The sequence below is a fragment of the Eriocheir sinensis genome, chromosome 8, assembly GCF_024679095.1.
Source record: "Eriocheir sinensis breed Jianghai 21 chromosome 8, ASM2467909v1, whole genome shotgun sequence".
NCBI lineage: Eukaryota > Metazoa > Arthropoda > Malacostraca > Decapoda > Varunidae > Eriocheir > Eriocheir sinensis.
In genome coordinates, this window is record NC_066516.1 from 11181099 (window position 1) to 11202061 (window position 20963).

A 20963-nucleotide genomic window follows, 5' to 3' on the forward strand; every position below is an offset into this window, starting at 1 on the left:
ATGAGAAGGAAAATGAGCCTGACTAGTATAGAGTAAATAAGTGAGAATGTGAGAAAGTGAGTGGGGGAGTGTATTTAACTTTCACTGGGTCTTCCCGTCGACTTCTTGGACACCACTTCGATCCCCTCTGACGATGCTCGATCCCTTTCAATCCTACTTAACACGCGCCGATCCCTTCTCATCCCCTCTAGTCCCGTCCTTCTTTTGCTATCCGTTTAAGTATTTAGGGTCAGATCTCACTTAATTTATAGCTTCATGGGCCGTTGGGTTTCTGGCGTTTATGCATTCATCCAGGGCTGCAGGGAAAAGGGATTGGATTCCTCGCAGTAGTATCTCTTTTCTTCCTCTCGGTAATTTATAATGAATTCCAAAAGCGAAAGTTAATTAATTGGTTTTCGCTAGTCTGTCCTTGATTCCTCTGCTTCCTCTTCCTCTTCGCCCCCTACCTCGGTCTCTCTCTCCCTCTTTCTCTCCCTATCTCTCTTTTTCTCTCTCTTGCTCTTCCCATTCTCCCTCTTTTACCTGCTCATGTTCCTCTATCGCTCTCTATTTCTCTCTCTTTCTCTTCCCATTCTCCTTCTTTTACCTGCTCATGTTCCTCTATTTCTCTCTATTTCTCTCTCTTTCTCTTCCCATTCTCCCTCTTTTATCTGCTCATGTTCCTCTATCTCTCTCTATTTCTCTCTCTTTCTCTTCCCATTCTCCCTTTTTTCTTTGTCTTTGTCTTCCTCTCTTCCCATCCTCTCTCTTTTTTCTTGTTCATGTCTCTCTCTCTCTCTCTCTCTCTCTCTCTCTCTCTCTCTCTCTCTCTCTCTCTCTCTCTACCCCATGCCCCATCTTTTACTCACTTTCTTTGTCTTTCTTTGTCTTTCTTTGTCTTCTTTCGTTCCTCCCGCTCGCCCCCCTCTCACTTTCTCTCAATCTTCTCTCTTTCGCTCTCTTTTCCAGCTACATGTCCTTCTTTCCTTCACCCTCGTTGTCTTCGCTCATCTACTGCTACATCCACACACACTCTCAGTACACACATGCTCCCTCAGCTTCTTCTACTTCATCCCCTCTCTTCTCCTCTCCGCTGTCCTCCACCTTCACCCTCTGCAGCCTCCCTCACTCTCACCCCCGAGTCAGGTTTGCACATACGTACGTAATCAATAAAAGAGAAAAAAAAAGATAAACAATCCAACGAGCTAGGCAGTGGAAGGTATCGTTTATTAAATCTCTTTAGTTTGCCGTTTCAGAGATAGATAGATAGATAGATAGACACAAATAGATAGATAGAGAGAAGAGAGAGAATGCGGGAGCGAGAGAGAGAGAGAGACATAAAGAGAAAGAGAGAGAGGGAGAACGCATACGCACGCGCACATCACCGCACACTATTGGACTTTGAAAAACAAGTCCACGGTTATGACCTGCCTGATTTCACTGGTACGGGGTCGTTCTCCTCTGGCTGACCCTGACCCTACTATCTGGTTGGAGGGGAGGGCGAGGAGGACGCGAGAGGAGGAGGAGGAGGGGAAAGACGAGGGAGGGGAGAGGAGGGGAGTTCTGGGGTCACGGTCGGGATGGAAAGTCGGGGTGGAGCATGACTCACGCTCCACCGGCAGCATCCTGGGCCAACGCCAGCATCCAGGTACTGAAGAGGAGGGGAAGGAGGGAGGCTCGACTACAGACTTCGTGATCAGGGTGTGTTGGGGGGCGATAGAGACGCCGCGGGGTGGAAGTGGAGGCAGTGGTTTATGAAGGAGATGGTGGAAAGGTTGCATGGGGGTATAGAAAGTGTTTGGTAGTTGTGGATGCGGTGTTGTGTGGCTAAACTCGCGGCTGTAGGTGGTGGAAGGTGTTGTGGCGGGGTGAAGGGAGTCTATTTGGGTGGAAGATTAATGGGGTGGGGGTGATGAAGGAGGTGCAGGGTGGTGGAGTGGCTGCAGGGTCTGGTCTGAAGGGAATTTTTGGTGAATGTGGAGCGGTGTTTGGGTGGCTGTGAAGGTGTGTATGTTGTGGAGGAGGTGTGGGTGGAGTAGAGTCTGTGGAGGAGACGCAGTGGAGAGTCGGAGAGGTCAGGATCACCACGAGTGTTGTTGGGGTGGTGACGGGCTGTGTGGAGGTGGAGGGGAGTAGGGGAGGTGGAGAGAACATGGAGTAGCAGGGTGGTGGAGGGGGCGGCGGGGTGTTCGAGTGTTGGCTAGGTCAGGGTCGCTGTGGGGGTGGTGGAGGGCTGTGTGTGGTGGAGGGGTTGAGGATGGCGATGCGCTGGGCGGGAGGGAGGCTGCAGGAGCGTGATGTAGGGAGGCGGGGTGTTGGGCCCACAAGGCTGAGGGAGCGAGCAGTGGAGGGTGTGGAGGTGACTGAGAGGTGCCGCAGCCCCTTTCCCTCAAGTCCCTGGAAAGTCTTTTCTCGTGCGAGGGTGTCCAACCACGTTCCTCCTGGCCCGGGATTGGCTGCGCTGCTCCTGACGTCATATCCCTCGTGACATCGTCACTCATGATCTTCGCGGACTCTGATTGGTTCACTCTCAAAGTTTATGTTGGCAGCTTTACGTTAGTTCCCCCTCCGCCGCCCCCTGCTGGCACTCCCGCCCCCCCTCGCCTCGCCTCGCCTCTCGACGCTCTGTTGCCACTGTGCCTCGGTGGCGCGGCGGGGAGAGTTTCCACAGCTTCAATATCTTTGGGGAGGGAGATTCAGGGCCACGGGCTTTCCGGGTGTTTCGGGCTGGCCCAAAGGTCTCTGTGGGCATGCTGAGGAGGGGACGGCGGGGGTCTCCGGCACCGACCTGAGGAAGGCTTGCAACGTTGCTGTCTGAAACGTTGGCGGGGAAACGTTCCTAGCGAGGGAGGGAGAGGGATAGTAAGTCAGACTTAACGTGTCTGGATGGTTTCCCCTCAGCCCCGCCCTCCTCCCCTTCCCCCCTCCCCCCGGCAGCGCCCCAGCCCCCCTACTTCCCCTGCCCCCCCCCCCCCCCCCGTCCTCGTCCACGGTGTACCCAGCACTGCCAAACCGCGAGGGGCGAGGAGGGGCACGCCATGAGCAGAGAGAGAGAGAGAGAGAGTGAGAGAGAGAGGACCTTGGAATCAATACCCTGGAGGCCCTCTTGCCAAAATCCCGTCCCGCCTCTCTCTCGCTCTCTCTCTCTCTCTCTCTCTCTCTCTCTCAAGCAGACAAGCACTCAGGCAGGCTGCATTACCGTCAATGTTTTAATTTACGATCGTTGTTTCCTTCCTGTTAAGAGGGCGCATATATCTATCTGTCTATCTATCTATCTATCTATTTATCTTTCTAGCTGTATATATAGAAAGATAGATAGATAGATAGAGATAGATAGACAGATAGATACCAAGGTAAATAGGAAGATACACATAGAGATAGTTAAATATAGATATACCTTTACACCATCATCGTCCTGTACCATTCCAGTGCAGGACGCGGCGGGTCTCTCTCAAGCAATTACATTCGTGTCTGTCCTGCGCCTCCAGTGTCCAATTTCAATGTAAATGTTCCGTCAGCTTCTTAATTTTATCACACTTTGTTGAACGTCCATCCTTTGCGTCTTTTTGTATTAGTTATTTCACAGTCTGTCACTCTTTTTGTCCAGATGTTGAATTTTCTCCAATAAACTTGTCTTGACGTTTACCATCTCCTTATTTTAGTAATGATAATAATAAAAAAATGATAATAGAAGTTTTATTTCGCCCAGCGGCATATATAAAAACAAGACAAGAACGAGAACGAAATCGAACACAGTCTAAACGAACAGCCAGTCAGTCAGTCTTTCTTTCTCTTATTTCCTTTACTGTTCATGTATCATACTCGTAATATCTTGCGTCTCTCTCTCTTATTTCCTGTATTATTCTTGTATTGTTCTTGTCTTCATTGCGTTATTTACTCCTGTCAGTTCTCTCATCTATTAGCAGGTTTTCTGATACATTTTAGTAATTGGTCGCTCCATCCTTTTCATGACACTTCTTTGGGCCAGTTCGACAGTCCAACACAGAGTCATTGTAAGCGCCGAAACCAAACTATATTCACCACAATGATCCGCTATTTCTACTCAATACCAGATACTAAAGAGATTTCCTGTGGTATCTACAGTTTCCTTCTTTTTATATCAACGCCACACAGTATACAAGGAATGTTCATAGTATTTTGTGTTTGGTTGGGGAGCGTACAAACTTGCTGTAATGGACTGTAAAACTGGTTCTTTATATCCTTTCCAGAGATTTGGTCATCTCCTTGTCCGTGTCCCGTGCGTCATGGCGGAGAGGACGTCAAGCAGCGACCCGACATGTATTCATTGGTAAAAATAGCTGTCAAGAGGAAGATCATTTTAACTCCTTTATTCTCCCCGGTAAGCTTTTAAAAAAATATTCTTGGCACTCAGTAAACAATTTAGGTGATTTGGTATCGTCCTGTCTAACTTCTTTCTTTATTGGAACCTTTTCAGTATCTGTTTGAAGTATAATAGTTGCTGTTTCATCTCTGTTTGTGTACTCAAGAATTCTACAATAGATTTCTCCCACGCCCTCTTGTCGAAGTCATGGCAGTCAGTTAACAGTGTAGGTGATATGATAGTGTCCTGTCTAACTTCTTATTGGAACTTTCTTAGTATCTGTTTGAAGTATATTAGTTGCTGTTCCATCTCAGTATAGTAATTATGTCTTCAAAAATTCTACAGTAGATTTCCCCCACGCCCTGCTGTCGAATACATCCAACACCCCTTCGGTTTGCACTGCGTCGAAGTTGTTCTCGCAGTCAATGAATGCCAGACAAAGCGGTTTTCTGCACTCGTTTGTTTCCTTGTTACCTGATTCATTGCCTGGACGTGATTCGTGGTTGAGAACCCTCTTGGAAAACCAGCTTGTTTCCGGGGCTGGTCAGAATCTGATGTCTGATATTCTTCTTTTGCGATTATCTTTGTGTGCAAGTTTTAGATAAGTGAAAGTAAGCTGTTAAGACACAAACTTATTATGACTATGCTTGTATTTTTTAGATTTTCGAAAAATAACCTTTCTTGAGACATTTGTTGAAAAGCTTCCATAGTTTTACTGTTTTGTAGTTTTTGCCAAATATGTATCACAGGGCGGCGCGAACTCAACAAGCTAGAAAAGTCTCTGAAAAATCTGACCGTGTCGGCAGAGGCTGAGGCTGACCAGTGTGGCTTACTGGCTCAGGACCCCATGAACCAACACACACACACACACACACACACATATACAGGCGCAATACAGCATAACACATCAGTAAATATAAAGTATATTATTTATTAAAAGATGTTATGTTTTCAGTTGTGACACATCCTTGTCACAATAATTGCTTGTTATTGAATTATCTTGTCATTATATACAGGGTTTGTGTGTGTGTGTGTGTGTGTGTGTGTGTGTGTGTGTGTGTGTGTGTGTGTGCTCGCGCGTGCGCTTGGGCGTTCAGGTGCATTTACATGTGAGTATGCATGTATATAATTACGTATGCTGCATAATGAAATGTTTCCTGTCACTTCTCATTACCGCGCGTGTGTGTACCTCCGCGCCGGCCCCCCTACCTTAGTCCATTATCACCATTATTATTACTCTCTCTCTCTCTCTCTCTCTCTCTCTCTCTCCCTGCTTTCTATCCTCCATTCCTGCCTGCTTGCCTCCCCCCCTGGGCCCCTCCTCCCCCGCCGTCTAATCTCCCCGGGTTGGTGCGGCACAGTGGTCTGCGTATTGCGAGGATCAATACAAGGCCGCGACTCACCAAAATCCTGAAGCGATCATAGCTCAGGCTGGCAGGGAAGGGGCGGGGGCGGGGGTGGGGGTGGGGCGGGAATGATGGGTTGTGATTGTGATGGGGGTCGGGAGGGGTCGTCGCGGTGGGGTCCTCCCTCCTAAAGAAAATCAAATGGGAAAGGGGGGGGCCACATTACGTTTTCTTTCTTTCAAGACGTGCATCGAGACCCGTTTTTAGTTGTGCTTCCCCAGGGGAGGCCCGAGTGAAGTTGTACAAAGTAGTGCCTCGCCCCCCCCTCTGCCACGATCTTCAGTACCCCGGCACCCTCGAGGGAGTGATGAGGGGCGGGGGGGGGAGGGGGCACAGCGTCAAGGTCTTTCTCCTGGCTCCCGTGTTACTTGGCAAACGTGTTTTTCTTCCTGACATGTTATTAAACGTCCTTCTGCTCGCATGCATCACGCTGGCATGTTTGCTGCCTTGTTCTTGGCGAGCACCGACGGCCGCCAGTGTTCCCCCACGCTCCGCTTCCGCCCCGCGCCCCCTCGTTCCTTTCAAGGCCAGCGGGGGGCGTCCCACATACACCGAGGTCGTAAGCAGCAGCAGCAGCAGCAGTGGCACCGGCAGCGGCAAGGTCAGGTCCATCCTCACTCTGCCGCAAGGTCATTTTGGCAGCCCGTTTCGGCCACCTGACCGGCAGCCACTTTTTCATCGCCATAATTTTATGCTCCGTCGAAACAAAAAGTACGACAATGGAGCGTCAGAAACAGCGCGCTTTTTCCATTAGTAAAAGTGCGTTTGCAGGTCAGGCAGGCTCAGGTGTGCCAATTAAGGGCGAGACAAAGACAATGGAGGAGAGAGATACCCGCGCCGGCCCTCACCTGCTCAATTAAGCCCAGGTGGTCCGCAGGGCGCCATTCATTACCGTAATTCTGACTCAACACAGCCGGCAGATCCCTTCCTCCTCCTGCCCCTCCTTCCACCCCCGCCCTCACCCCCCACACAAGGCCTCCCGCCGCCACTCAGCTTCGCGTACCCTCCACTTTATCTTCCTTCCACAACCTCCACCCCCTCCAGGCCACCTCGTCCCTTCCTTCTTTCTCTCTACCTCCACTCACGTTCTGCTTCTTGAGTCACTTAGCAATATATATTACACTTTTCAAGCCCTGCCTCCCTCCCTCGCCTCTTAGCAGTCATCAGGGCCTCCAAGCCGGGCGGGAATAGGGGAGGAAGGGAGGGCAACGGCGCTGAATGGGGTTGTCGGGGAAAATGGGAGAGAAGGGAGCCGAGATGGGGAAAACTGATAAGGGGGCGAAGGAAAGAGCGTGTTTGTGTGACTGGCCTGAGGAAATAGGAGGAGAGGGAGGGAGAGAGAGAGCGTAAGGAGCCTGGGTAGAAGGGAGAGGCAGGATAGTATGATAGGGGCGGGGATAGAGGGGACGGGACGGAGGCGAAGTGAGGGGAAAGGTGCTGGAATGAGGGCTTGAGGGGATGATGAAGTGGGAGGTTGAGAGGATAAGGTGTAATGCCGTGTGGGAAGAGCCGCTTCAGAGGTGGAGAGGGACTAGAAGGCAGAGGAACGGTAGTATAAAAAGAGGGCTGGAAATTTTTGGAAGAGCAGCGGGTCGTGAGAGAAGGGAAGGAGACGAAGAATGGAAAATGAAGTTGAAAAAGAAAAAGACGGTGAAAGAAGAAGTAGAGAAAGAAGAGATGAGAGAAGGGAAGAAGGAATGGGAGATGAGAATGAAGAAAAAAGATGATGAAAGATATAAAATGAAGAGACGGGTGAAGGAGAGATGAGAGAAGGGAAGACGGAGAAAAAGAATTGTAGATGGGACGAAAAAATAAAAAAAGAAAGGGTATGGAAAGAAGAGGGGGTGAAAAGGGAGAGAAAGAAAAGGATAAAATAGTATGAAATGGACTACAAAATTTCGGAAGAGAGAGCGGGTCATGAGAGAAAGGGAGGAGACGAAGGAGAATGGGAGATGAATGAAAAAAAAAAAAAAGCAGAAAACACATAAGAACATAAGAACATAAGAACGCAAGGAGTCCGCAAGAGGCCGGTTGGCCTACACAAGGCAGCTCCTGTAATCCTAACCCCACCTTACCTTACTATCCATGAATTTATCTAACCTCTTCTTGAATGTATCTATGGTATTGGCACCCACAACATGACTGCCAAGTCTATTCCATTTATCCACCACTCTATTGATAAACTAATTCTTGCCGATGTCTTTGTTGAATCTGAATTCATCTAACTTAAATCCATTGCTACGTGTCCTACCTGGTTCTTTAATAACCAAAACTTTATTGACATCCCCTTTATTAAAGTCCTTCATCCATTTATAAACCTCGATCAGGTCTCCGCGCAACCTTCGCCTTTCTAGAGAGTGTAGATTTAAATGCTTCAGTCTGTCCACATACGGCAAGTTTCTCACTCCCTGAATCATCTTTGTCATCCTCCTCTGTACAGATTCTAACATCTTGATATCCATTCTATAGTAGGGGGACCAAAACTAAACCGCATAATCGAGATGACGTCTAAGTAAAGTTTGAGAATGACTTCAGCGCTCCTATTTCTTACGCTCCTTGAGATGAAACCCAGTACTCTGTTCGCTCGATTTTTAGCCTGAATGCATTGAGCCCTAGGACGGAGGTCAGCGCTCGCAAAGACCCCAAAGTCTCTCACGCCCAGACCTGCTTAGAGGAGTGTCATCTGATGACACACACACACACACACACACACACACACACACACACACACACACACTTCCAATGCTTCACCTTCAACCTATGACCTCACGCTCCTTTTAAACGCTCACCTTCATCGTAGTGTCCTGGCCGCCTCCACCCTTCTAATCACCACAAGGTATACACGCAATACCGCCGGACACACACACACACACACACACACACGTACACACAGTCACAATCACTCAAGGAACCACCCTACCACTGGGACGACGCGCGCCGCTATGAGCCAGGCATGGATGACGTCACGGCCCCGATACCTTACTGTTCATGTTTTAAGAGTTCGTTCACACTACAAGCAGAGCAGGGCGACCTGCACAAGGATCATTCGCAGGCAACAGCCCGATAAACTCCTCGGTGTTTATCTTGAAGGATGATGAAAAATGTAACGATTTACAAAGGAACATGAAATTTCGTTGTTAAAGCCAAGTCCCATTGCTGTGTGGGTCACTGATGATTGGGTATTGGATCAGAATATCACCAAATTAGCTTTTCTAAATATATGGCTATTATATATCATTAAATTGTACCTCAACTATGCACAATCTGGTCAGTTTTTGTAATTTTGGCTTCAGCCTAAAAATTAGCCTATGCAGATAGCTTCTTGGCCATGTTGATTGAAGGGTGGAGCCGTGGAGGACCGCTAGCTGCGAGCAGCAAAAAATACGACCAAATTTCCCGAGCATGCTGCTCCGCTCCGCGCTGCGCCGCTCCGCTTGCGGTGTGAATTGAGCGTCTGTACATTCAAAACTATCCAAAAATTAATGCTGCTACTAACCGCTCTGCTCTGCTCTGCCCCGCTCCGCCTGTAGTGTGAGCGAGCCCTAATAGTGTACAGCGGCTATGCTCCGATCCCATTGGTCGAGATGAGGCAGTAATTCAACACGCCGCGCCCTTGGGTGTGAGTAAAGGGCATTGTTTGTGTAGTTTTTCGAGGAATGTTGAGGTTACTCCGCCCTCAGTGACGATATCAGTCACTGAGGCGTATCACACATATTTATCGTAAACATTTGAACTTCATCAATCCAATCAAACTTAATCGAACATAACCTGAAATAATAAACAAAAAGAACTGATGAGGATTTCAAAAACTTTCAAACCTCAGACTACAGTAATGAAGCTCTTTGTAGTTGGGACGATCCTCTTGGTGCTGGGGACATTTAGTGAACGAAATGAAGAGAGAGAGAGAGAGAGAGAGAGAGAGAGAGAGAGAGAGAGAGAGAGAGAGAGAGAGAGAGAGAGAGAGAGAGAGAGAGAGAGAGAGAGAGAGAGAGAGAGAGAGAGGCAATGATGAGCGGGAAAGAAGGGGAAACGGTGGAGTTCCAAGTGATGTGACGTTAAACATCCTTGTAACGGACCCCTGAGCCTCGCATCCTCCCTAAAACACACACACACACACACACACACACACACCAGACTTTACATCCCAATTCCTCGTCGTCGTGTGTGTGTTCCTGTAGCGGAGGAAGACCCGAGAGGATTATTTTCCATGCCCGGTCTGTGTTCCGGAGGCCATTCTGTTTTCAATCCCAGAGCGGTTTTCTGCCACACAACCGCAAGTCTTCTTAATTTCATAAACGTTTACTCAACAATTATGAATCTTCTTGTACTCTGGACGATCATCGTGCTGGGGCTGGGCCCCCTCGCCGACAGTACCGGGGACGCGGGGCTCCGGGGGCTCCCGGAGAAGGAGACCCGCTGTGCCGCCCTGGTGCAGGCCGCCTTGAGGGAGTACCGAAATCTTTACGCGGCGGGACTCCATGATTCACCGCATGTGATGGATCTGATATTAGCAAGACTGGGAATCGCTCCGAACGACACAGTTAAGACAGTAGAAAGGAAGGTCTTTGATAGTACCGATGAAATGGGACATGAAACCGGAAAAAAGACAGTTGTTGAGAAGACGACGGAGTCTGACGTAGCACCCAACGGAACTGTAACAAAAACTTCGGAAACCACGGTCGATATAGATGAGGACGGTAAACAAAGTGGTGAAAAATCTGTGACCGAAAGTGAAACCATGACGGGCCAGACTCCAGATAATGGGACCATAGCACGAACAGTGGACGTTAAAAAGGTATTGGACGAAGAGGGCAACGAAGTAAAGGAGGAAGTTGTTATTAAGAAGGAATTGATAGTACAACCTCCCACCAATACGACTGAGGAAAAGCCCCAGGACAATGAAGACGCAAATCTTATCAGTCCAAAATTAGGGGCGGACGACAAAGGTGAAAACAAAACCGAATTAAAACATGATGCCTCAGGAAAGAGCGACGGACCTCAGAAAGCAGAACTTACAGAGAAAATAAAGGATATTCTGCCCGGCAATATAACGAATGAAGTGTTAGTTAAAGAGAAGAAAGAACAGCTTTCTCCACAGGAAAGCACTATTGTGACGTCTGTGGAAAGGAAGAATGTTACAGAGAAAGATGATGGACTTGAGAAAGTAGAACGATCAGAGGAAATAAAGGAAATTCTGCCCGGCAATATGACGAATGAAGTGTTAGTTAAAGAGAAGAAAGAACAGCTTTCTCCACAGGAAAGCACTATTGTGACGTCTGTGGAAAGGAAGAATGTTACAGAGAAGGATGATGGACTTGAGAAAGTAGAACGAACAGAGGAAATAAAGGAAATTCTGCCCGGCAATATAACGAATGAAGTGTTAGTTAAAGAGAAGAAAGAACAGCTTTCTCCACAGGAAAGCACCAAGGTGACATCTGTGGAAAGGAAGAATGTTACAGAGAAGGATGATGGAAAAGATGTCGAGAAAGAAACTGTAATTCAAAAAGAAGTCGAAAAGAATGCGTGTTATAGCGACATCAAAGAGGTTCGTAACGAAAAACATCTTAATGAAACAATTGAAGACTTGAAACACGAAGTGGACGACGTGAAAAACAAGATTAAGGAAGAAAAAGAAAAGGCTGAAGAAACAAATGCTACGCGTAGCCCATGCGTCGTAAAAGAACCAAGTGCTGCCCCTGTCATTCAAGAAGGTAACGTCGTTGAAAAGATAGTCCCTGCTGTGACGCCGGCGAAGGTTGCCGAAAAGATTCATCCTACGGTGACGGAAGGGAAAGTCCCCGTTGAGACAATAGAGAAGGTTGTTGAGCAGGCTGCCCCTCCGGTGACAGAGGAGATCGTAAGCGTCTCTAAGGAACAAGAAGAAGTCCCTGTTGTGGCAGAAGAGAAGAAGGTTGTTGAAAAGATTCATCCTACGGTGACAGAAGGAAAAGTACCGGTAGTCCCTCAACAGGAGGTTGTTGAAAAAGTTGCCCCATCGCCGACAGAAGAAAAAGTTCCTGTTGTGACACAAGAAAGGGTTATTGAAAAGGTTGCCCCACAAGAAAGGGTTATTGAAAAGGTTGCCCCACAAGAAAGGGTTATTGAAAAGGTTGCCCCACAAGAAAGGGTTATTGAACAGTCTGCCCCTCTGGTGACAGAAGAGATTGTCACTGTTCCTAAAGGGAACGAAGAAGGCCCTGTTGTTGTAATAGAGGAAAAGGTTCCCGTCGTGACAAATCAGACAGTTGAAAAGATTCATCCTACGGCGACAGAAGAGATTGTCACTGTTTCTAAAGGGAACGAAGAAGGCCCTGTTGTTGTAACAGAGGAAAAGGTTCCCGTCGTGACAAATCAGACAGTTGTAGAAAAGATTACTCCTTCCGTAACAGAAGAAAGAGTTGTCAGTCAACGGAAGGTTGTTGAGAAGGGTGCCCCCTCTGTCAACGAAAGCGTAGTTTCCATTCCAAAGAGGGAGGAAGGAGTAGTTGAAAGAATTGCTCCTGTTGTAAAGAAAGCAATTACAACAGAGTAGTGATACCAGGTTGCTGTTTCTCTTATCTATTTCATTGAACCTCACCTAACTAAATCTAACGTAACTGTATTGGCACACAAAATATGACTGCCAATTGCAATTATCCCTTTCACCTACATTCATTTGCCTCACAACACAGGTAATCATAATAACAGGTGACAGGCATACCCTAGATAAGCGATAGATATATATATAGATAATTAAATAGATGTCAAAATAAAAGCAAAATAAATAAACAAATAAAAAAAACTTCCAAATATCCCTTTCACCTGCATTCAATTACCTCACAACACAAATGGACAGGTGATCACAATAACAGACTGTGACAGACATTCCCTTACCTTGGTAGTGGACAGGACCACGACGGAGGCGAAGTGAGGGGAAAGGTGCTGGAATGAGGGCTTGAGGGGATGATGAAGTGGGAGGTTGAGAGGGTAAGGTGTAATGCCGTGTGGGAAGAGCCGCTTCAGAGGTGGAGAGGGACTAGAAGGCAGAGGAACGGTAGTATAAAAAGAGGGCTGGAAATTTTCGGAAGAGCAGCGGGTCGTGAGGGAAGGGAAGGAGACGAAGAATGGAAAATGAAGTTGAAAAAAAAAAGACGGTGAAAGAAGAGGTAGAGAAAGAAGAGATGAGAGAAGGGAAGAAGGAATGGGAGATGAGAATGAAGAAAAAAGATGATGAAAGATATAAAATGAAGAGACGGGTGAAGGAGAGATGAGAGAAGGGAAGACGGAGAAAAAGAATTGTAGATGGGACGAAAAAATAAAAAAAGAAAGGGTATGGAAAGAAGAGGGGGTGAAAAGGGAGAGAAAGAAAAGGATGAAATAGTATGAAATGGACTACAAAATTTCGGAAGAGAGAGCGGGTCATGAGAGAAAGGGAGGAGACGAAGGAGAATGGGAGATGAATGAAAAAAAAAGCAGAAAACACGTCGAAAGAAAAGGTAGAGAAAGAAGAGACGGGTGAAAGAGAAATGAGAGATGGGAAGAAGGAGACGAAAAATGGGAGATGAGGATGAAAACAAAAATAAAAGAAAGGGTATAGGAAGAAGAGGCGGGTGAAAAGCCGATAAAAAATGAGTAAAACAGTATGAAATGGACTAGAAAATTATCGCAAAAGAGCGGGTCATGAGAGAAAGGGAAAAAAGAGAAAAAGAATGGGAAATGAGGATGAAGAAAAAAAACACGTTGAAAGAAAAGGTATAGAAAAAAGAAAAGGCGGGTGAATGAGGGAGAGAAAAAAAAGAGTCTAAAAAAGTATGAAATGGACTAGAAAATATCGGAAAAGAGAGCGGGTCATGAGAGAAAGGGAAAAAGGAAACAAAAAAGAATTGGAGATGAGGATGAAAAAAATGATGAAAGAAAAGATATAGAAAAAAGAAAAGGCGGGTGAATGAGGGAGAGAAAAAAAGTCTAAAAAAGTATGAAATGGACTAGAAAAGTTTGTATGAACGGGGAATGAGAGGAGATAAGGATCAGGGATAGGGAAGAAGGGAGGAACGGAAGGAGAAAAAGATGGGAGACTGCAGAGAATAATGGAAGGAAGGAAAGAGAGGAGAGGAGAAGGTATAATGTTATGTGATTGGGGGGGGGGGGGGTCGCGAGAGAGAAAGACAGAAGACACAAGACAGGTAGAGGAAGGAGAGAGAGAGAGAGAGAGAGAGAGAGAGAGGTGCAGGGATAACATGAAAGGAGCTGCAAAAGTTAGAACGAGCGGGAAATGAGAGGAGGGATGAGGCAAGAATGAGGGGAAGGAGAATATAATGGGAGGAGGGATGCAAGGGAGAGGGGATACACTTAGATATGATGAGGAGGGGGAGAAGGTAAGGGAGAAGACAGGGCAGGTATAGGGGGTAGGGAAGGGCAGGAATGGAAAAGCTAAGTGAGCGAAGGGGGAGAGCAGGAATGGGGGGTTGGGGTGGTGAAGAGAAAGATGGGAGGATAGATACAGAGGAGGGAGATAAGAAAGAAAATAGAGCAGGTATAGGAAGTAAGGAAGGACAAGAAGGAAAAAGCTAAGTGAGAGAAGTGAAAGAGTGGGAATAGGCGATCGAGGGGAGAGGGGGGGAGTGAAAAGAAAGATAGGAGGAAAAATGCATGGGAAGGGAGATAAGAAAGACAGGGAGGGCAGGTATAGAGGGGGCAGAGAAGGGGGTAGAAAAGCTAAGAATGCCAGGGAGTGAAAAAAAAAACGAGAAAGCAAGAATAGGGGGTTGGAGAAAGGGAGGGAGGGAGGGAAGGTGCTGGAGAGAAAGATGGGAGTAAAGATGCAAGGGGGGGGGGGGGGGGTAAGAAGGAAGGAATACCAGGTATAAGGATGCAAGGAAGGGGTGAAGGGAGGGAGGGAGAGAAATAAAAGACCAAGAATAAGGGATCGGAGGGAGGGAGGGAGGGTGCTGGAGGGAGAAAGATGGGAGGAAAGATGCAGGGGGAGGGGGGAGGGAAAAAATAAGGGAGAGTAGGATAGAGGGGGGGCAGGGAAGGGGGTGAGAGAAGCATAAGATCAAGGTGCAGAGGAGAGGAGGAGGAAGGAGGAGAGGGAGTGTAACCTACGTAATCTAGTGAGGGTGGAAGGAGGGAGAGGGAGAGGTAAGGAGGTGAAGGAGGTAAGAAAGAAGGGAGAACTGGTGGAAGGGGAGGGGAGGGGGGCAAGGGGAACATCAGGGAAAGGGGGGGTATAACCATTGCCACAATACTAACGAGGAGAGTTGCCGAGGCTCCTAAGATTTAGTGCTTCCCTTTCCCCTTTTGGCTCAGAGGGAGAGGAGTTCGCCGCCGGGGGTATAGCGAGTGCAGACGATGCGGCGGAGGGACGGTGCTGCAGGGGTAATGCGGCGCCGGGGCGATGGTGTTGGTGGTGCTAGTGGTGGTGGTGGAGGGGATGTCATGGTGGTGATGTAGGTGTTTGGAGTGGTGGTGTTGCTGTTGTTGGTGGTGGTGGTGCAGGGAATGTTATGATGGTGATAGAAGTGGTGGTGTTGCTGATGGTGGTAGTGGTGGTGCAGGGAATGTTATGATGGTGATAGAAGTGGTGGTGTTGCTGATGGTGGTAGTGGTGCAGGGAATGTTATGATGGTGATAGAAGTGGTGGTGTTACTGATGGTGGTAGTGGTGGTGCAGGGAATGTTATGATGGTGATAGAAGTGGTGGTGTTGCTGTTGTTGGTGGTGGTGGTGCAGGGAATGTTATGATGGTGATAGAAGTGGTGGTGTTGCTGATGGTGGTAGTGGTGGTGCAGGGAATGTTATGATGGTGATAGAAGTGGTGGTGTTGCTGATGGTGGTAGTGGTGGTGCAGGGAATGTTATGATGGTGATAGAAGTGGTGGTGTTGCTGATGGTGGTAGTGGTGGTAGTGACGATACTGCACTGAGTTGCCGTGACGGGACGGTGCTGGTGGTGGTGGTGGTGGTGGGGATGTTAGTTAGGGTGGTGATATAGGCAACAGAGGTGGTGGTGGTGGTGGTGGTGGTGGTGATGGTAGTGCAGGGGATAACGTGGCGATGATTGCAGTGGTGGTGGTTGATAGTAGAGGTGGTGCACGGAATGTTCTGGTGATGTGGTGGTGCTGGTATTGGTATTGGTGATGGAAGGGATATGTGTGGTGGGTAGGGTGGTTAAAAAGCACGCTGTAAGGGTAATAGAAGTGGTGATGACAGAGATGGTGGTGGTGATGATGGTGGTGGTGGTGGTGGAGTGGGAGGCGTATATTGACATAGTGGTGGTGGTGGTGGTGGTGGAGTGGGAGGCGTATATTGACATAGTGGTGGTGGTGGTGGTGTGGTAGTTAGTGGTGGGTGGTGAGAACGTGGTGATGGTGATGGTGGAAGAAGAAGAGGAAGAAGAGGAGGAGGTTCATTATCAGACCACCACCACCACCACCACCACAAACAACACCCCCCCCCAAAAAAAAAAAAAAATAAGCGTTATCTCTGGCAGCTGTGATTACCGTTCCGTTAGTTGCGTAATCTAGCGGCCCACAACAAAAGCGAAAAGGGGGGGAGGGTGGAAGGGGCAGGGAGGGGGTGGCGTCGCTGATACAAGGTGGGGAGGGGAGGTCGGAGAGGGAGGAGGAGGAAGGGAGAAAATAGGAAGAAAGGCAGTCCAGTCATCTATCTGTCTATGTGTACCCTTGATTATCTCTCCCTTTATCTTCTTTTTTTTTTCTATCTTCCTTTTGTCCCTCCCTCTGTCTGTCTGTGTTTGCTTATCGCTGTCTGTCTTTTTGTCTGCGTTTGTTTAGCTATATCTGTTTGTCTAGGTCTGTTTTGCTCCGTTTGCCTGTCTGTCTGTCTGTCTAACTCTCTCTCTCTCTCTCTCTCTCTCTCTCTCTCTCTCTCTCTCTCTCTCTCTCTCTCATTTTATCCTTTGACGGTTTCCTCCTCTTTTCTCCTTTTCTTTTTCTTTTCTTTGTGCGTTTCTGTGTGTGATTTTTCATCCTTTTTTTTCGTACTCTATCTCTTCAGTATGTGACTAATTAACTGATAGATTCGACTTTATTTTTGTTATTTACGTTCTTTCTTCAATATTTTTCTTCGTTTATTTTTTCCCTGTGATATTTTCTTTTGTGATTTCTTTTTTCTCCTTTTCTTTTAACATGTTTTGATCGCCTTCGTTCTTGTCTACCTTTTCCGTGATTTTTTTTTTTTCGTAACTTCTTTCCTTCCTTTCTTTTCTATTGTGTTATCAACGCTTTCTTTCTTTCTTTCTTTCTTTCTTGTCTACTTTTTCCGCGTGACTTTTTTTACTAACTTTTCTCTTTTTTCTTTCTCTTTTTTTTCCTCCACTATATGTTCTGGATGCCTTTTTTCTTTCCCACCTTTTCCCTGTGATTCTCTTCGTGATTTATTTTCTCCTTTGCCTTTAACACGTTCTGTACCTACTCCCGTCACGCTCTCCTCCTCTTCTTCTTCCTCACCCTCCTCGTCCTCCCCTTTGCAGTCCTCGGCCGATCACGTAATTACACTGATAACTTACCAAGGCCATGCTACAGTAATTACCAAACAGTCCTGACGTACTTATCTACCTCATGCACACGCCTGTACACGGAGAACTGGGACCACTACTGCGTTACAATGATCACTTTTCCAGCAATTACGTGAAGTGCTTTGCTGACTATAGGGCGACATTCTTATTAAATATTTCGCCGCCCAAGCACACCCAATCGGCAAGGCTTTCGTAGAAGTTGTGAGTGGGTATTTCCATGGGTAGTTTTATGTCCCTTGTAGTACTTTGGTGACTTTATAGAGCCGTGTCCTTCAGTACTTCGCCGCCCAAGCACATACATTTTGACAAGGCTTTCGTAGGAGTTGTGGGTGGGACTTTCCATGGGTAGTTTTATGAGCCTGGTGGTAGTTTAAATAAAGCTCCTGTATGTACCGTGAACGTGAAAAAAAATACTCATGAGAACGCGCTTGACCTCATTTTCGGCGTTTGGTAATAGTTGATATGAGAGGTGGAATCGTTTGAAAATTGACAGATTGACGAGTGAGGGTAACTATTCTATTTGTCTGTCTGTCTATCTTTCTCTCTGTATTATGTGCGTCTCTGCCTGTCTGTTTGTGTGTTTGCCTTTCCGCGGAGGGGTTGGCTATATATAGTGACTTATTTTCCTTTCTCTCTCTCTCTCTCTCTCGAATTAGAGCCTCTCACGCCCTTCTCTTCCCTCTGGAGTGGCCGGGAGTGAAGGAGCGGGCAACAAGGGGAGCAGGAGTGAAGGAGAGGGCAGGAAGGGGAGCAGGAAGTCAAGGGGAAGGGTTTGAGTTACCTTTACACGTGTTTATCTCTCCTGTATTTCTGCTGACGTGTGTAATTCAATAGCAAACTGATTAAGTGTATACGTGACTACTACTACTACTACTACTACTACTACTACTACTACTACTACTACTACTACTACTACTGCTACTACTACTACTACTACTACTACTACTTCTGGTAAAGGCAACATACGAAGAGACGCAGGTTGATCTAGTTACTGGCCGGGTCACAAGGGACATGCGCGTAGGGCTTAGGGGCTTAGAAACTCTCTCTCTCTCTCTCTCTCTGTGATTTTTGTTTGTTTGTATGTTACTGAGAGAGAGAGAGAGAGAGAGAGAGAGAGAGAGAGAGAGAGAGAGAGAGAGAGAGAGAGAGAGAGAGAGAGAGAGAGAGAGAGAGAGAGAGAGAGAGAGAGAGAGAGAGAGAGAGAGAGAAATTAGAGAGAGAGAGAGAGAGAGAGAGAGAGAGAGAGAGCGCCGACGCATTTATTACATTATTGGAACGGCGACGAGGCTTTATGAACCGCGCGTTTAACTGTAAAAAAAATAAGGATGATTGTTTTTTTTTTTTTACTCATTTTTTTACAGTTGCGTAGGTAGAGGTAATGTGGTGTAGTCTATTACTCTTCCCCCGTTATTGTCAGACGCTTCCATCCCTCTCACATCATCTATTTCCTCCAAAGGCAAAAAACAGAGATCAAGCGGGTTCTAATGAGTGTTTGTTTTAGGTTCGTTGTACAGAAGAAGGGTCAAACTACCACCAGGGTTATTAAACATCCCCTTGAAATGAAAAAGAAGTGTTAAATGTATGTGCTTGGGGTCAAACTACCACCAGGGTTCTTAAACTTCTCCTTGAAATGAAAAAAAAGTGTTAAATGTGTGTGCTTGGGGTCAAACTACCACCAGGGTCATTAAACTACCTACCCCTGGAAATGCTCAAAACTCTTACGAAAACTATGTCGAATGTATGTGCTTGGGGTTAAACTACCATCAGGGTCATTAAACTACCTACCCCTGGAAATGCTAAAAACTCTTAGGAAAACTATGTCGAATGTATGTGCTTGAGGTCAAACTACCATCAGGGTCATTAAACTATCTCTGGAAATGCTCATAACTCCTACGAAACCCGTGTCAAATGTATGTGCTTGAGGTCAAATTACCACAAGGGTCATTAAACTACCTCTGGAAATGCTCATAATTCCTACGAAAGCCGTGTCAAATGTATGTGCTTGAGGTCAAATTACCACCAGGGTCATTAAACTACCTCTGGAAATGCTCATAACTCCTACGAAAGCCGTGTCAAATGTATGTGCTTGAGGTCAAACTACCACCAGGGTCATTAAACTATCTACCTCTGGAAATGCTCAAAACTGCTACAAAAACTACCATCAGGGTCATTAATCTGCCTACCCATAGGAATGCTCAAAATTCCTAAAAAAAAAGTGTTAGATATATGTATTTGGGGTTAAACTACCACCAGGGTCACTAATCTACCTACCCCTGGAAATGCTCAAAACTCCAACAAAATCCGCGTCAAATATGTATTCGTACTTGGGCGCCGAAATGTTGAAGAATATGTCCCTCTCCCTGCCCCCTCGAACCCTCCCGCCCCGTGACAAATAACTGAGTCTTTAGTCAGTGTAGTAACGAAATTAAAATCCTTCCCTGAGCACCTTTTCTAATAACACGTTGCGCATATCATATCTTTCCTTCCTCCATAGAAAATTACTTCCTCCCCTCTTCAAAAAACTTATCAAAAATTTCCACGTATTAAAAAGATCACCTTCGACGGAGATTAATAAATCCTTCGACCTCGACCCTGCCTTGCAAAAAAATATATGGCAAGGAAGTTCTAATGACGCCCGAATGCTGAGGTGTACTTATTTTCCGGTGAAGCGTACCGAGTCCTTGATGAAATTATCCTCTTGAAAGTCCGACCCTACCCGAGGAACTAAGTTATATCAGTGCTACGTGTTGTTTATTTTATTTATGGTAAAGAAAAGTCGTGCTTCAAAATATAAACTTAAAGTGGTGTTCATATTTATTTTGTGAGTGTCCTAAGAAGCATCCTTCGTCCGTCCTTCGCCTCCCGCAGGCCGGTGCTCATCCCCGCCCCCCGCGTGGCGTCGCCCAGAGGCCCCGCGTTACGTTACAGCCCCGCGTGCCTGTGAGCGGCCGTCCCGAGGCGTGACCAGCATGGCAGCGTCTGGGTCCATTTTGCAGCATGTTTTCTTGGAAGGCGGGCGAGTGAAACTCTTTTAAAACCACTTTTCTTTCCTGGCCTGCTTTTCCGGCGCCGCTCGAAAAGGAATGTTTGTGAGCGAAAACTAACCTCACGCCGAAAGATGTGGACTGCATGTCGAGGGAATGGTATTTTTTCCAGATTCACTGGAGAACCATCCTGATAAAATGTATTACTGATAAGAACCAACAATATTCCCTGCGACACACGGTGGCGTGTAAAGAGATTGCCCAAATTGGGGGTAATTTATGAAATTTAAAGTAAAGTGCTCATGAAACAATTCTTTGACAAAAAAAAGGAGGCAAATGGGATTGAAAAGGGAATCAATATGCCCGTTAAAAGTGGCATTATAAAGAGAGAACCGACTATTGAAAGGAGAGAAAGTTAATTTAGTCGCTAAGGTAGCCTGACCGGGCATACACATGAAAACAGCACAATAGGACAGCAAGAGAACACCACTGCAGGAGTACAAGTATAAGGGATAACAGGCAGTCAGGTAACAGAGATAAACTGACGGAAGTAAAGCCACGGTACACTAACGTTGTGTCAGTGGTCTCCCCTAAATATACATTTGCATATTCGTGCAAGATTCTGCGATAAGAGTGTAGCGTCCCCGGTAGATAGGGTGACTGGAGAGGCATGCAGGATACGCCAAATGTCTGGAAGTCCGAGAATCCTGTTCATTATAGTTTATGTAAAATGATGG

At 46.8% G+C, this 20963-nt stretch overlaps 1 protein-coding gene across 3 annotated transcripts; it reads left to right on the forward strand.

Moving 5' to 3' along the window:
- The first annotated feature begins 10002 nt into the window (after nt 1-10002).
- On the forward strand, nt 10003-12294 carry LOC126995507 (titin-like). Of its 3 annotated transcripts, none has more exons than XM_050855108.1 (3): nt 10003-11776; nt 11837-11947; nt 12062-12294. In XM_050855108.1, the coding sequence occupies exons 1-3, from the start codon at nt 10040-10042 to the stop codon at nt 12257-12259; spliced, it is 2046 nt and encodes a 681-aa protein (XP_050711065.1). In that variant the 5' UTR covers nt 10003-10039; the 3' UTR covers nt 12260-12294. The 3 variants fall into 3 exon arrangements, with proteins under 3 accessions (XP_050711065.1, XP_050711066.1, XP_050711063.1); XM_050855109.1 differs by having other exon boundaries at nt 10003-10996; nt 11156-11776; nt 11837-12294; XM_050855106.1 differs by having other exon boundaries at nt 11837-12294.
- Nucleotides 12295-20963: the final 8669 nt, after the last annotated feature.